The sequence below is a fragment of the Amia ocellicauda genome, chromosome 3 (assembly GCF_036373705.1).
Source record: "Amia ocellicauda isolate fAmiCal2 chromosome 3, fAmiCal2.hap1, whole genome shotgun sequence".
Classification (NCBI taxonomy): domain Eukaryota; kingdom Metazoa; phylum Chordata; class Actinopteri; order Amiiformes; family Amiidae; genus Amia; species Amia ocellicauda.
The window spans coordinates 51,631,039-51,646,724 of NC_089852.1; the positions used below are offsets into that span (position 1 = coordinate 51,631,039).

At 39.5% G+C, this 15,686-nt stretch overlaps 1 protein-coding gene across 1 annotated transcript in view; it reads left to right on the forward strand.

Moving 5' to 3' along the window:
- Window positions 1-9,634: 9,634 nt before the first annotated feature.
- The window catches only part of LOC136746974 (forkhead box protein O1-A), a 59,070-nt gene continuing 53,018 nt past the window's right edge, over window positions 9,635-15,686 (forward strand). Inside the window, exon 1 of the mRNA XM_066699902.1 lies at window positions 9,635-10,498. Coding sequence (XP_066555999.1) covers window positions 9,926-10,498 — 573 coding nt within the window. The 5' untranslated portion in view covers window positions 9,635-9,925. The remainder of the gene's footprint in view (window positions 10,499-15,686) is intronic.

Here is a 15,686-nt window from a genome sequence, read left to right on the forward strand (position 1 = left end):
TTCAACAGTGGGGTTTTTATCCAGAAAATGTGACAGCAACTTCTATGGTTCACAGGTCGAGGCCAACGGTAAGGTAATTTTGCCCTCGATAGGGCAATTTCTTTCATCTGTGTAAACTGCACAGGGGTTGAATACATATGCAAGCACCATATTTCATTTTTTTATTTTCACCTTTCAATAATTGATTTTGAGTTTCAGTGCTTTAAAATAAAATTTAAAACAGCAAGAAATGTCAATGTGCCATTTGTAATTCGGTAATATGAGAGAATTAGTCAGGGGTCTGAATACTTTTGCACAGTATATTATCTTATAATCTTATAAATTGATTACTATATTTCTGTTGCAGCATATATTTATGGATATTTCATGGTGCAAAACTGTTTTTTATCAATGTAATTCTGATGACTGCAGATCAACCACTCCAGTACAGTATTATTTAAAGGCAGGGGTTTGAGCTGGGCTGTCTATGAATCATGATAGCCTTCATGTAGTGTGCAACACTGATATGCCTCCCTTCACTATTTTCTCTCATTCCAGTGTGAGAGATGGTGTACCAGGAAAATGAACATGACATCAGATGTTTCCATTACAACTTGTCCTATAGAATAACAGTTGAATTTAGTACCAACTCCTGTTAAAAGGTGTTAAAAGTTAAGTGCAGAATATTGATTAGACCTAGACAGACTCCTAGAAACGCATAAGGCAGCTGTCTGTAAGCAAAGAGAGAACTAAATGAATCTCTTGTAGATTGAAACATTGACCTTTGGTTAAATAAAAAGTTTTTATTTTGGAGCATTATATGGAAGTGTTCGGCTACTATGTGTTTTCAGATATATGAAAAGGATCTTGGTTTCATATCGAGCCCTGCTAACTGTAAACCTGACTGAAAGTGTGCAGCTTTTCAAAGACAAGGTAGGGGTGAGTTAGGGAATAAATGACAGCATTTACTTTTGCTTTAAAATTACCTTGGCATACTCAACAGTGCCTGCTAATCTTGAAACACTTTACCGTGATGCAGGCTCTTTGAAGTACTACACCTTTCATTTGATGTCTCTCTCGCTCTCTGTGTTTTAAAGGATCATTCCTATGAGGTCCAGTTAAGTGTCATTTCGAGAGAGAAAAAAACTTCTTTCAGCTCAGCAGCAGAGGCTTTGGCACAAGAAGTGAGCCTTATTGTTTGGCAGCGGGGTGTTAGTGGTACAAAGCATTCCAGACAGACCTTATTTTCATGAGGGCAAAAATGAAAACACTGCGTCTCCTCAAACTCACTTTTGCCCAGATGAAAAGGTCCTGCTGTGTGGTCTCATGGAATGAAAGCTCCTGTGTGTGACCTACATGTTGGTCCAATAAAATGTGTCAAGCGCTCTTCATAAACCTTCTACATTTGTCTTTCAAATGTTTTTTTCTTATTTTTAAGGAACATAATGAGTATTTGAAGCTCTGGCGAGGACATCATTATACTGGCCACTACAATGCATGGTTTGAAAAGTTTTCTCAACTGTCTTTGAGCAGCTAACGCCTTGATAGTGTACATTTCCATTTAATTTGTTGGACTACTATTATCTGACAGGAACAGTAAAGAATGTGGGTGTATTTTTACCCCTGCTTAGGATGACTTGATTAAATATCAATCTTCCATCAAAATATATAAAAATGTAACAGTTTCCCATAAACTAGTATGCCAGAATTCAGTGTTAGATATGTAAGACAAGAATGGGGCGTAGGATCAAATTATCACTGCCTAACTTCAATTTTCTGTGTATTTTTCTGTTGTTGCTGAATGAAGAACAAGCTGATCCCTTAATAAAGCAATGATATGAAGGTGTGAAAAGGCATTGCTCTGGAGTTGCTAATTGGCTCAACTTTATGGTGATGCATGTTTTTAGAGTTATATTGTTTATACATAAAAAATAACAGATTTATAGTAAAACAAAAGACTGGTCACAAAGCTGCTGTTCAACACACATGAAGGGAAATAAAATATAGAGCATAGGCCAAGATGTATTTCATATATATCATCATCAGCAGCAGCTTTTATCGATCCACTGCTAGATGAAGAGCTCCCCGAGTTTTTTCTTTATATTTGTTTGCATTCCAAAATTTATTTGCATTGCTAAGATGGGTTTTACATTAAGTGCAGTACATTCTGGGCATAGTCACAGCCAAAATAACAAAATACAATACTAGTTTGTATCAAAGACTGTCGACAAAAAATTTACTGGGTTTGACTTTTACCAGATTGGAGATCAGATTTAATGCATCACTTCCTGGATGAGCTGATGCAGATTCTTGGCAGATCTCCATGTTTGACTCCCAGTACAGTACAAGATGCTGGGATGAAGCCAAGGGGCTGGAGCCCAGCTTGGCAGGTATCTTGGTTTTGCTTGATCACGCCTCATCCAAGCTCATTGTTGTGCATTACAGTAGTGAGAATCAGGCCCAGTTGAATTAGGCATCCTTACACCTTGGAGGAATGTGGAGCCCAGCCAAGTTCAGTTATGGCCCATAGATGACCCACCTCGTTGGTGATTGGCACACACAGCAAGTGAAGCATGTTATGACAAAGCCCATTGACATCAGCTACGTCATGTGTGTGTTGGTTACTCGTTATGCTGTAATTTTCTATTGTCAGCTCCCTTTAAAAAAAAAGCCAAGCACTCCCCAATATGTGTTACAACAATTCCTATTGCAAAACTGCCTTTTGTCTTTAGACAGCTCAATCAAGTAATCTGCCATCAACTTAAAACTGAAATGATTGCACTACTACTTCCCTACAATGTATCACATTAGATGTGTCCTGTGGCTTTAAATCCATGTTCACTGATAGATTCAATCTATTTTCCATCTGTTTTCCATCTATTTTTCTACTGTTTTGTTATCGGTGTCACCATCTCATTTTTCTCATTTTGTGACGAAAACAGTGTCTACCACCCATACCCATACCCATACCACCCAGCAACAGTTCATACAACCAGCTCTACGCAATCTGATACAGAGACTGCTGACCCGGACAGACAATAACCAGGGATTTGGGGAGGGAAAGGAAAAGGAGTTGTTCTTTTTTCAAGTAAATGGGGTTGATTTCCTTTACTTTCTTTTGATTTCTTCCATGAGATCTTCATCTGCATTGATTTGTTGTCCAACTTAGACATATACTACCGGTCAAAAAGTTTTAGAACACCTCAATTTTCCCAGTTTTTATTGAAATTTACACAGTTGAATGTCTCAATGTACTCTGAAATTAAAGCATAGAACAAATCAACAAATAATTGGAGATAAAAAATAAATAATGGAATCGTTTTGTTTAACAACTGAAAACCCCTCTGGTACCCTTAAAAAGGCACCAAATCTGTGTGCTTCTCTTTAATCCCATGTCTACTCTTCACTGTTGTGTTGCTTGCCAAGTGTTTGGTATCCCATGAAAGCTGAGACCCTCAGCTTTCTAACAATGTGAAGCATTCTCTGATGTGAAAATGCTGGTTTTTCCACGTTTTGGTAGATTCAACACACACCCGTAGCGAGCTAAAAATGTCGAGATGGAAAACTCTGTTTACAGTGTACTAATACACAACGATTTTACATAATTGGATCTGAACTTCTCTGGGTTTGATAGAACATCAAATAATATATACTGTATTAATCGTTAAGTTGTTCTGAATAAAACAAGCCTATTTGCAAAGAAATACGATTGAGTGATCTGACCCCCGGAGCAGACTGCGCGTTTACCCCCCGGGCTCTGAATGATGGCGGGCGACATGGAAACTGTAAATCGGATGTGTTTGAGAATGAAACGCGCTGGTAGCCAAGAGAATAAGGTTTCAAGCGATGTGCACATTGTAGGAATACAGTGTAACTTCTATGCACATGAGCTGTGTGTAACACTGCCAAATAATGCTTAAGAGGGCGTAGTAACACAGTACACTGTAAAAAAATGATATGTGAAATCTACTCAAATAAATTGTGGCAACATTTTACAAGCATTTTTATTGTGAATATTTTACTTGTTTTTTGAGAAGATAATCTTAAATAAATTGTTTAGATATACCCAACTCAAATGCATCCAGATTATAGACAACCCATAAATATATTAAAGACTACACAATAATATTAAGTTGATGAACACAACTCAATTGGTGAAAATATTTTAAATGTACTTAATTATTGAACTAATATCTAAACTGTTTATTTAAACTTAAATTAAAAAAACATCAAAACATTTAAAACAGTAAAACATACTTATTAAAATTGTTGCCACAAGTTGAGTAGATTTCACATGATTGTTTACAGTGTTTCGAGACACAGCCTCTAGTACTTCTAAACTCGAAAATAGTTGTTACTCGACAATACAGTATAACATAATACTGTTGCACTTTCGAGCGCAGTGGGTATTTTAAAGGGGGAAAGTAACTCCATTTAATTTGATGTGTTCACATGCTACAAGGAACAACATGTACTCCCACTTAAAGATACAAAGACAAAGCGGAAAGGCAGGGGTGCCATCCCGGACTCGTTTCAACAGGTCCAGTGTGGACAAACAAGGGTGCACACAGGAGGGGTTTGGGTTCACAGGACAACTCACACATTATTTACAGGTAACCAAACTCCACCCCCTGGACCTGTCAACCACAGTCAATGTCCTAAGGGGGGTAGGGGGGGCTGTTCCCAGCATGCCTCTGTCCTTCTATGCAAATTATAGAGTTGCCCCCCTCCTCGGCACAGCGCCGTCTTCCGGCCAGATGGCGTTAAAATAGTTTAAATCAGTGGTTCTCAATCTCTTTTGACCCAGGGACCGCTTTGGCGCCCAGATTATGGCAGAGGACCCCCACCTACCGAAGGATGACGGGGGGTGGTTGAGATGGTAAAACGTTGTGAGAGCGGGGAGGAGGGAGGATGTCAAGGCTTTTAAAATGTTTAATTACATCAACCGAATTGTGTTGGATTTAGTCTTCATATTTTGATTTAAATTTAAATATTTTTTCGCCAAAATAAATAATTTTGATTATAATAACATTTCATTGCATTTTAAAATTCATATTTACTAAGCCCCATAGTAATGTTTTACAGTGTATTTAACTCTGAAATGTACATTACTTTTCCGTTTTTTAACCTCTGGCAGTTTACCGCTTACCTTTGTACCATTCCAGGTTATTCACTGGACTTGAACTGCTAAAATTTCAGTAAAAACTGGGAAAATGGGGGTGTTCTAAAACTTGTATATTTTTACTTCTTCAACTATCTTTTGATCTACTTACATTTTCTTAGTTGTTGAACATGACTTTTGGTCTTAGTCAAGTTAATTTTGAGTCCAGTATTCAAACTTGCATTCAAGAGTTGTAAAATTTGAAGCTGCAGCTCTTCGTGTGTTTTTGCAAAGATGACGATGTCACCTGCAAATTGTAGGCTGTCCAAGTAAGCTCCATTTACTTGATTTGCCCCTTGGTCCCCATGATTATGTTTGCATTGAGGCATCTTAGTTCTGTTTCACATGGCTGTATATATATTCCTTTTCCTTCCCAGTCCAAAGTCTTGCCATGAAGATCTTTGGACATATTGTATCTCCTTGACATACTCATCTGCAGGTCTTCATCTTGTCAATATCTTAAGTTGATGTGGCACAGTTGTAGATATTACACTAGGTTTATGTATGTTATCTCAATGTTTTGTTTTCTAAGAACCTGACGACTGAGTTTGTGCATATTGCATCAAATGCTTTCATGTAGTCAATAAAGCCCAGGAACAATATTCACTACAACTTTGTAATACTTCTTGGACTACTTGAATAAGATAGATCATGTTATATCCACTAATTCTGTATAATTCTTCCAGTGTCTTGATAATCTTATATCTCTTTTTGATTGTTGTTCCATGCTTTTTAATGGAGATGGTAATTATTATTTCCTATTGGGAGACATTGCTTTGCTTGTTTGATGTTCCAATTATTTTCAATTGATTCTGTAATGGGGTTATTGGTAAACTTTCTTATACCTTCAGTAATATGTTTCCTTACTGTGCTGTATGGTTCAATGTAATTAATTTGGGATTTTGGATTTTATTATTTTATTCATCTTCTTTTCTTCATAAGTTGTATTGTTTCTATAAAGATAGTTTTACCTTCTTGTGATGTATTCAGTGTAACACATTAAATTGCTGGATTAGCTGTCTTATTCCTTCATAAAAAGCTTCTATTTCCTCATCGGAGTAGTTATGTGCATATGCTTGGACAGCTGTTCTTGCTACTCTGTCAGAAGTGCAGGGAAATTCTATGATGTTATTCTTCATTATATATGAAGTGTATGTGTGCATATATACTGTATGTGTAATTCATTGTCAATCACAATGTAATTCCAAATTATTCTTGTACTGTAGTATTGTATACACGTCATATAACTAGAAGTAGAATTATAAGCCTCCCTATGCTATTAAATGGTTTTACCAGAATACATTTACTATGTACAGGTAATATTTTTGAGAGCAGAGCACTGCCAACATTGATGAATTCATAAAGAGAAAGAGAGTAAGTCTGCTGGTGAAATGACACTTTGTCACAAAGATGGGAGTATAACACTGTGGTTAGCAGTCATTAGTATTTAATAGGCTGGGCCTACAACCTATAACATTCTTTGTGAACAGCTGTCCTTTGGCATGTTTCTTTTCTCCTATGTGTTTTGTAATACACTGTATGGCTAAGGATTCAGTTTATTCACCTTCACACTAAGCACACGAAGCAGTCAAAACTATTATCTCATTGTCAGATTTATTCACATTTGCTACCCAGAGCTCAATATTCACAGTCATACAGAACCAGGTTCTGGAGCACAGCTGTAAAGCTGTGTAGTTTTTTGCAATTAAGCACTGAAGGATCTGAGTAGAACAAAAATACACCATGTGCTTTTGTTGAATAAGAATATTAAATACATTCAAGGAAAATACTTTTACATGTTTATCCTCATAGACAAATCACAATGCTGCAGACACCACTATCATGAGATCATAAAAAACAAGGAGCAGGACATACTTATATGTCACAATGAGGTGTGTTGGTTTCCCACACCCAAACAAAGTTAAGACACCTTTTCTCACGCAGCAATTTGACCTTACCTCTTAATAATGTGTACATTGCAGCATGGCTTTGCATAAAACCGGGCAAGGGAATTCCTGTATAGATATAGGGAACATAGTTTATTTGGTTGTACGACCCCACTTGAAATTCAATTTCAGTGATTGTCAAGATATTCCAGTTTTCCAAATGTAACTCACAACGATTAGGATCAGAATTTTGAAATAACATTTTGAAAACAGACACGTTAAAGTGATGAACAATGTGGTATTTCTAAACTACAATGGGCCACCCTGGTTTTGTCACACCCAGTCAAACCCATCCACAGATGTACATAAATAATGCTTAAACCTTATAAGTATCCCTTTACATCGGGCCAGACTGTCTGTGAAGATATTGTGTTGTCAGCCACCAATATATATATATATTTTTTTCCCTGAGAAAAAAATAATTAGTGAGTTAACATCACTGACTAGTCTAAGAAGCACATTACCGACTCAGTATGACATAAGATGCAATTTTATTTTGTCCACCCAAACTGCAGCGTACGCAAAACTCTCCGTCGTATTTGTTGAGGGACAGCTATGAACTACAGTGAATCGCAACTATGGAAATAATAACAGGCTAATGCTTTTATTGCATGACAAGCGAGTGAACGGTGCCTGGCGCCAGACAGGAAATATACTCATTTAAATTGTGAGCATGTTTTAATTCTGCCCACCACCCAGAGCTGAGCTGAGCAGACAGGATTTATATTTTTTCCACAAACTTTTACCAACAGTGACTTGTTAATTTTACATTTTAAAATATACTCTTGCCCTGGCGTTAGGTGGCAGATGTGTCTGTATTTTTGAACAAGTTTTTTTGTTTGTTTTTCCTTCTTTGTTTTCCCTTTTCCCCATCAGAACAACGTGGTAATTAGCTCTTGGCCTAAAGCCATATGGGCAAAAACAGGTGCATTCCTGGATTATGACACAGTATGACACTGAGTCATGTGGGAGAGATGTAACCTTTGCCTTCAGGTTGTTATCTTACGCGCGGAAATTAGTGAACGTGTATATATCTGACACTGGAAGCGCCAAGTTTGTCTGAAAAGCAAGTAGGCTATACCAGCATCACAAGTTGTAGTCGAGTAGTCTGCTGCACCTGTTGAATGTCTGCAGGTGTGCCTTGGATATTGACATCGATATAATAATAATAATAATAATAATAATAATAATAATAATAATAATAATAATAATAATAATAATAATATCCCCATAACATAATACAGAACATTTGTAGGGTGCATACTATTGCAATTGCATATAATTGTTTTCGGGCGTTTGTGTTAGCAGCAATCTACAGCAATTACATACATGCAAAATATAACACAATGCTTTATTATCAGTTTTGGTGTTGTGTTGCCTAATTTGCCTTCGGAGACATTAATTAGTTTAATTTCCAGTTTACAATAGTACGTTGCTACAACGTTGTGGCAACAGAATGGGTTGTGTTGCTTCAACGTTGTGAGAACGTTGTGTGTCATCTAGAATGGTACAGCGTGGAACTTCGCGATAGTGTTCCAGCCTGTTAGACGTTTGATGTGTGCTATTTATTACTATTATTATTAGTCTGCTCAGAATATTATGCAAAGAACAAACTCAAAAACAAGCGGAAGACGCTGGCCAGAACACAAAATGAATGTTTGGCCGCCCCAACTAGTAACACATGTCGGCGCTAAGAATAGAACTATTATGTCATATTTATTATTCAGTGTCTCCAGTCCTGGTCCAAACAACTACTGTACCCGACGTGCGAATAAAAATATATAAATCCAGTGCTGTTTAAATAACCAGTTGTTAAACTTGTAGAGACGTATCCCATTTGCCGGTTTGTCTAATGCTTTCCCTGTGCAACAAAACTGGGATGGTTCAGTTTGGCACTTATCAACAGGTTGCTTTCATGTTATGTCTATTGCAATACAACAGGCAACGAGAAAGCAATTCGTTTAAAATAATCTAAAATCCAGATGACACTCTTTCCAAATCACGCCTACATAGATTTTAAATAGCCATAGAAAATACACAAATGTTTAAATAAGTGAAATGACAAGCGTTATTGAGCTAGCCTATATTAGATTAAAAAAAATAATAACGAAGGAGTAGTACCTATAGAGTAAGTAGGTCTATATATCAATAACAAGTAGGTCGTTATAGCTAATTCATAGTACACAAAAAAATAAAATGACAGCTGTCAAAAAGCCCCCACCTCGCAATTTACAATCTTTTAACCAGTGACTTTCTGAAGCTTTTGCGAAGTGCTGGAAATGAGAGGCAACGCAGAATAACAAAGTATACCAGCGAAACGTACCCCGCAATTTTCCGTTTTTTTTTTTCTTTTTACGGCTACAAGTCATAAACCAAAACAAAGTTATTGGAAAAAAGGAGGAAATATTTGGCTGCCAAAAAAAAAAAGGGTTTCACTTGTTGATGCTTAGCCCCCATTGGCTGCTGTGGGTGTCAGTCAGCGGTGGGCGGCATCAGCTGACTCCCTGGGCAGTTCCAGTAAGTCCGCTGCGCCAGTCTAGCAGATCAACACTCAACAAGCAACAACTGGGGGTGACAGACATGGTACGAATACGATCTTCTTAAACCTGGATTTAAAAAACAGACGAAACAACCTGTCAAGGTAAACAAAACCCAAAGGAGCCGCTAACAGACCTTAAAAACACATTTCCCGGCGATTGTTCATCTCTATGATCCGCTTTGGCTCCCGTTCCGTGACTTTTATAAGTAGAAGTTTATGAAGTGACGAAGTTTTTTTTTCCTGCTGGTTGTGCCTTTGCGTAGGTCTATGTGAAAGTTGGGTAGTACTAGTACTAGTATTATGGCTGAAGCTCCGCAGCAACAAGTGGTGGAGATCGACCCGGATTTTGAGCCGCTGTCACGGCCCCGGTCTTGCACCTGGCCGCTGCCGCGACCCGAGTTTATTAACCCTGCCAACTCCAACACCTCGTCACCAGCCCCTTCCGTGCAGCAGGAGCCCGGCGGCAATGTCGACTTCATTAACAATCTCAGTTTGCTGGAGGAGAGTGAAGACTACCCCGACCAGAAGCCGCTTGTGCTGTGCAATGATTTCCAGTGCCGGGAGACCTGTGTCCACCAGCCGTCACAGCAGCAGCATCAGCACCCGAGCCCCCAGCTCCCGCACCAGCAGCAGGTGCCGCCCCTGTCCTCCCCGGCCGGCTCGGCCGCCTCGGTGGCTGCTGCTGCCCAGCGGAAGAGCAGCTCCTCTCGACGCAATGCCTGGGGAAATATGTCTTACGCCGACCTGATCACCAAAGCCATCGAGAGCTCTCCCGAGAAGCGCCTCACCTTGTCGCAGATCTACGACTGGATGGTCAAGAGCGTCCCCTACTTCAAGGACAAGGGCGACAGCAACAGCTCCGCCGGCTGGAAGGTGAGTTCGGAGCCGGCCCAGGAGAGCGGGCGAGAGGGCGAGGGTTCACTCACTCCTCCGCCGGCTGTGGGACCGAAATCAGTAGGCACACCATGCGTGACTTTAGAATCGCAATACAATTATTATTATTATTATTATTATTATTATTATTATTATTATTATTATTATTATTATTATATAATTGGTTATACAAAAATCCTCGTGTATTTTATTTCAGACCCAAATATTTTGTGAATATTTAATATTGTTATCGTATTATTACAGTCATGTTTAATACTGGATGTCTTGGTTTTGGACACTCCAGCCTTAGAAGTGCTGAAGGGACACTTGATTTCCTAAGGAATAAAGCAACAGGCAGGCTTTTTGCGAATGGTGGTTGTTAGTTAGAAAGCTGGAGTGAGGGGGTGTTGCAGTAGTCAACGTACACGCCGTACCCGAGGCCAACGTCAAATCTGTGCCGCTCACTGGCCCGGCTGTGCGGCGCGGTGGTAACTGCTCGCCGGTGAACAAGTGCGTTTGTTTTGCGAGGTTGTGTGTGCCAGGCCAGCATCACGGGTTATTGGACATCAAAAGTAAACACAAACACGGAGGTATTGCTTCTTTGAAAACATACTGGTGCCTTTTAATTAAAATAAATCCGGAGATGTTGATAGGAATTTGGACTTTAGTTACGATTTTCAGTTTAGGAGGTTTTCGACAGTTAAGACTGATGATTGTCAATGTACGAATTCGTGTTTTTATTACATGCAACTTCTACTGCTAACTAACGAATCCTCATACAATTCGTCTACAGCCTGAATGCGTCAAATGTCAGTTTTAAATCAATGACAACTGCAAAGTAATGAAAACCAAGTCCCCACGAAGCAAGCCTTGTTGACACCGTGTCCGTTAATTTGCTAGTTTTTCATTGTTTTTGTATTTTGTTATAGTTAATCGATCGCGATTACGTGTGAATGCAGCTCTGATCCAGCTCGTTTACTGTTACTAGTTGCAGTTAATTCCTGATACACAGAGGAGACAATGACACACCAGGGCGCAGGTGAGGTCTCCGCAGACAATACAGTAGCTATTGAAACACTGATCGGATAGTTTGTCAAATGATCACGTTGGTACGGACACTTGAAAAAGTCACATATAGTGTTTCCCATCCTGCTTTTGGTTCCTGGTTTGAGGATGGTAAATATATTGTCATTATCATGGAAACAAAAAGTGATTTGGTGTATGCTGCAAAATACTACGCTTATTATAAGTAACATTTACGGTTATGGTGCATTTCATATACTGTATATAAGCAGGATTTAAATTATGTTTAACCCTATATATTTTTGACAGTTAATAACAGTATTGATACGATTTGAAGCTACTAATATATTGGAGGTAAACTTTTTAAGAAAGCATATTAAAATGGACATTAGATATTAAAATAACTAATACATAAAACTGATGTGACGTGTGTTGCAAGTATAATTCGGCTTTTATTCCCCTTGCTTTTTTTTTTTGCATACTCTGTCTCTCTCTCTCTCTCTCTCTCTCACACACACACACACACAAAATGTACTTTGGCTGGCCTCTATCGGTAGGTATTTGAAGCGGAACAAATCGTTGGCAAATGTAAGTTAACTCCAGGCACTGCTTTCCTCGACTAGGGTTGAATGAGGTGAGAGGCTCTTTGTTTCTTTAAGGAAATTTGCATGAAGTGAACGGAGTTTGCTTCTGTTAGCCATGACACGATTGAGCCTGTTCACCCCAGCGAGCAGAAGCGGCTGCACGCATGGCATGTATTATATCAGTTCACAGAGCCCTTGTGTGTAAATACAGATCTGTGTTGCATGTGTGCGTTGTCTTGATACAGCCTACAGTTTATGTACTTCACAAATAGACTGACAAGCAGGAACATCTGGAGCGCATTCCGCATGGCAGGGAAAAACAACAACTTTAAAAAGCCACCGTTATTCTTATTCAATACATTGGTTCCAGAAAAAAACCTAAAAAAAAACTGCATTTGATACGACAACCATATTCACATTGTGCTGACTGCAGTGTTTTTTTGTTTTTTGTTTTTGCGGAGTGTAACTTGCGAGGTGAGCTAGCTAGAGTACCTGATTAAATGCATGCCTCTCACCTAGCGCAGTGTAAGAGCTCGGCTCCTCTGTGAGAAGCAGTGAAACCTCGCAGCGCTGGTCTCAGTCGGGCCCCAGCGCAGCCTTTCCGCAGCGATAGATGCGCGCAGTGGAGCTGCAGGTCTGCGCACTGTTTCTAATCTCCCTGAACGGCCACCTAAATGCTGCCGAGTTTGAATGGCGAGCTGTGAAGGAAAGTGATGTAGCCATATCCCATTGAAAACTGCATTATCGAACTGGAGTGCTTTGATGTATGCGTGTCGTCTGTGGGCGCTGTGTAGTGATGTAGGTCATCTCAGTTTTAGTAACACTTCACATTGATAGACAGAAGGCGGTAACTCCCACAGGAGAGCACGCCTCTCCCACCTCCACGCTCACTACTGTTCTGCAGATGCGTTATCCTTTTTTTGGTTCTTTGATCATCCTGGTTATGGCCATGAAACTCAGGGTTAATTTGACTGTAATCTGTGCATTAAATTGGCGCAATTTATTTTCTTATCATTTGAGTGGTGTGTGGGATTGGATCATTATGAATTGAATATCCTGGTATGTTTTTCCATATATATATATATATATATATATATATATATATATATACACTCACCTAAAGGATTATTAGGAACACCTGTTCAATTTCTCATTAATGCAATTATCTAACCAACCAATCACATGGCAGTTGCTTCAATGCATTTAGGGGTGTGGTCCTGGTCAAGACAATCTCCTGAACTCCAAACTGAATGTCTGAATGGGAAAGAAAGGTGATTTAAGCCATTTTGAGCGTGGCATGGTTGTTGGTGCCAGACGGGCCGGTCTGAGTATTTCACAATCTGCTCAGTTACTGGGATTTTCACGCACAACCATTTCTAGGGTTTACAAAGAATGGTGTGAAAAGGGAAAAACATCCAGTATGCGGCAGTCCTGTGGGCGAAAATGCCTTGTTGATGCTAGAGGTCAGAGGAGAACGGGCCGACTGATTCAAGCTGATAGAAGAGCAACTTTGACTGAAATAACCACTCGTTACAACCGAGGTATGCAGCAAAGCATTTGTGAAGCCACAACACGTACAACCTTGAGGCGGATGGGCTGCAACAGCAGAAGACCCCACCGGGTACCACTCATCTCCACTACAAATAGGAAAAAGAGGCTACAATTTGCACAAGCTCACCAAAATTGGACAGTTGAAGACTGGAAAAATGTTGCCTGGTCTGATGAGTCTCGATTTCTGTTGAGACATTCAGATGGTAGAGTCAGAATTTGGCGTAAACAGAATGAGAACATGGATCCATCATGCCTTGTGTAATGGTGTGGGGGATGTTTTCTTGGCACACTTTAGGCCCCTTAATGCCAATTGGGCATCGTTTAAATGCCACGGCCTACCTGAACATTGTTTCTGACCATGTCCATCCCTTTATGACCACCATGTACCCATCCTCTGATGGCTACTTCCAGCAGGATAATGCACCATGTCACAAAGGTCGAATCATTTCAAATTGGTTTCTTGAACATGACAATGAGTTCACTGTACTAAACTGGCCCCCACAGTCACCAGATCTCAACCCAATAGAGCATCTTTGGGATGTGGTGGAACGGGAGCTTCGTGCCCTGGATGTGCATCCCACAAATCTCCATCAACTGCAAGATGCTATCCTATCAATATGGGCCAACATTTCTAAAGAATGCTTTCAGCACCTGGTTGAATCAATGCCACGTAGAATTAAGGCAGTTCTGAAGGCGAAAGGGGGTCAAACACAGTATTAGTATGGTGTTCCTAATAATCCTTTAGGTAAGTGTATATATATATATATATATATATATATATATATATATATATATATATATATATATATGTAATGTTTTTGTTTCAAGCATATAATATGAGCATGGAAGTATAGTAACTCAAAGCACAGATTGCCCCCAAAACAAATGCAAATAAAGAATACCATCTGTCTCTTAAGTAATTAAATTGTGTGCCCAGTCGCTGCAGATTTGTCCCTGTGCCCCAAGTTTCATTCTTTATGCTACCTTCCTCAGTTTCCCTGGCCAGGAGAAGGGGTGGGGAGGTTAATGCCAGGCATTTGTTCCATGAGTTGAACTAGTAATTTGCTTATGTAGACCATAGTTAAGCATTTGTCTTTCTTCTGAGTCTTAAGCACATCATGATTTAAAGATAGCCATAAAACCTGCAAGACTGTTAGTGGTCTGGTGACTCAAAGCAAAAGATTCTCACCAGAGGGACTACTTTCTTATCATTTGCATCTTGGCTTTGTAGTCTTTTGAAGAACTGTTCATTAAAAACTGGAGATTTAGTGAGTGGATTCTTATCTTGCAGCAGTTGGCATGCACGTAGAATAGGCATGTTTTTTTTGTGTGTCTGTTTTTGTTTTCATTTTCTCTAGAGTATCTATCTGTGGCCCAGCATAAAAGGAAGACAGGTCTTCATTCTTAGGCTTTTTGATGCTAGTGTATAAGGTTTCAATTGAGGCACATCATATTCACTGAAGCAAACAATAAAATTAAATTAAAAATCCTTACCCTGAAAACCCTGGTCCCATACAGGTACACATCCTCAGCAGCAACTGTCAACATTTGCATAATTGTGCATTTTTCGTTTTAAGGGATTTTGAGTTTAGTAATGTGAAAGCAGTCAATGAAAGTATTGATACTTAAGGAGAAAATAAAAAAAACATACTTCAGCAATGCTAAGAAGATTGGTCCTCAGCAGATGAGAATGGAAATGCTTATGACCCTCTACACTGTATGCATTTTGCAGGGGCCATGTGCTATGGCCTTATGCTCTTCGTTGAGAAGTGTCCACATTCTTTGCAGTCCTAGGCTGCTTTTGTCACATTGGACAATTGTAGAAACTCTGATGAAGAGAGGCTGACACTCTTTGGGAAAGCGACTGTGCAAGGGAGAGCGTGGGGAGAATTCTGGGTTTCAGTCACGCACCATGACACATCTTTCTTAGTGACTGTGAGGGCGGGCTCTCGTGTTGAGCTGAAGAAAAGCCTTGGGGTTATATAATTGCATTTTTTAACTGTTGCGTGGGCAGTGAGTGGTACGCTAAG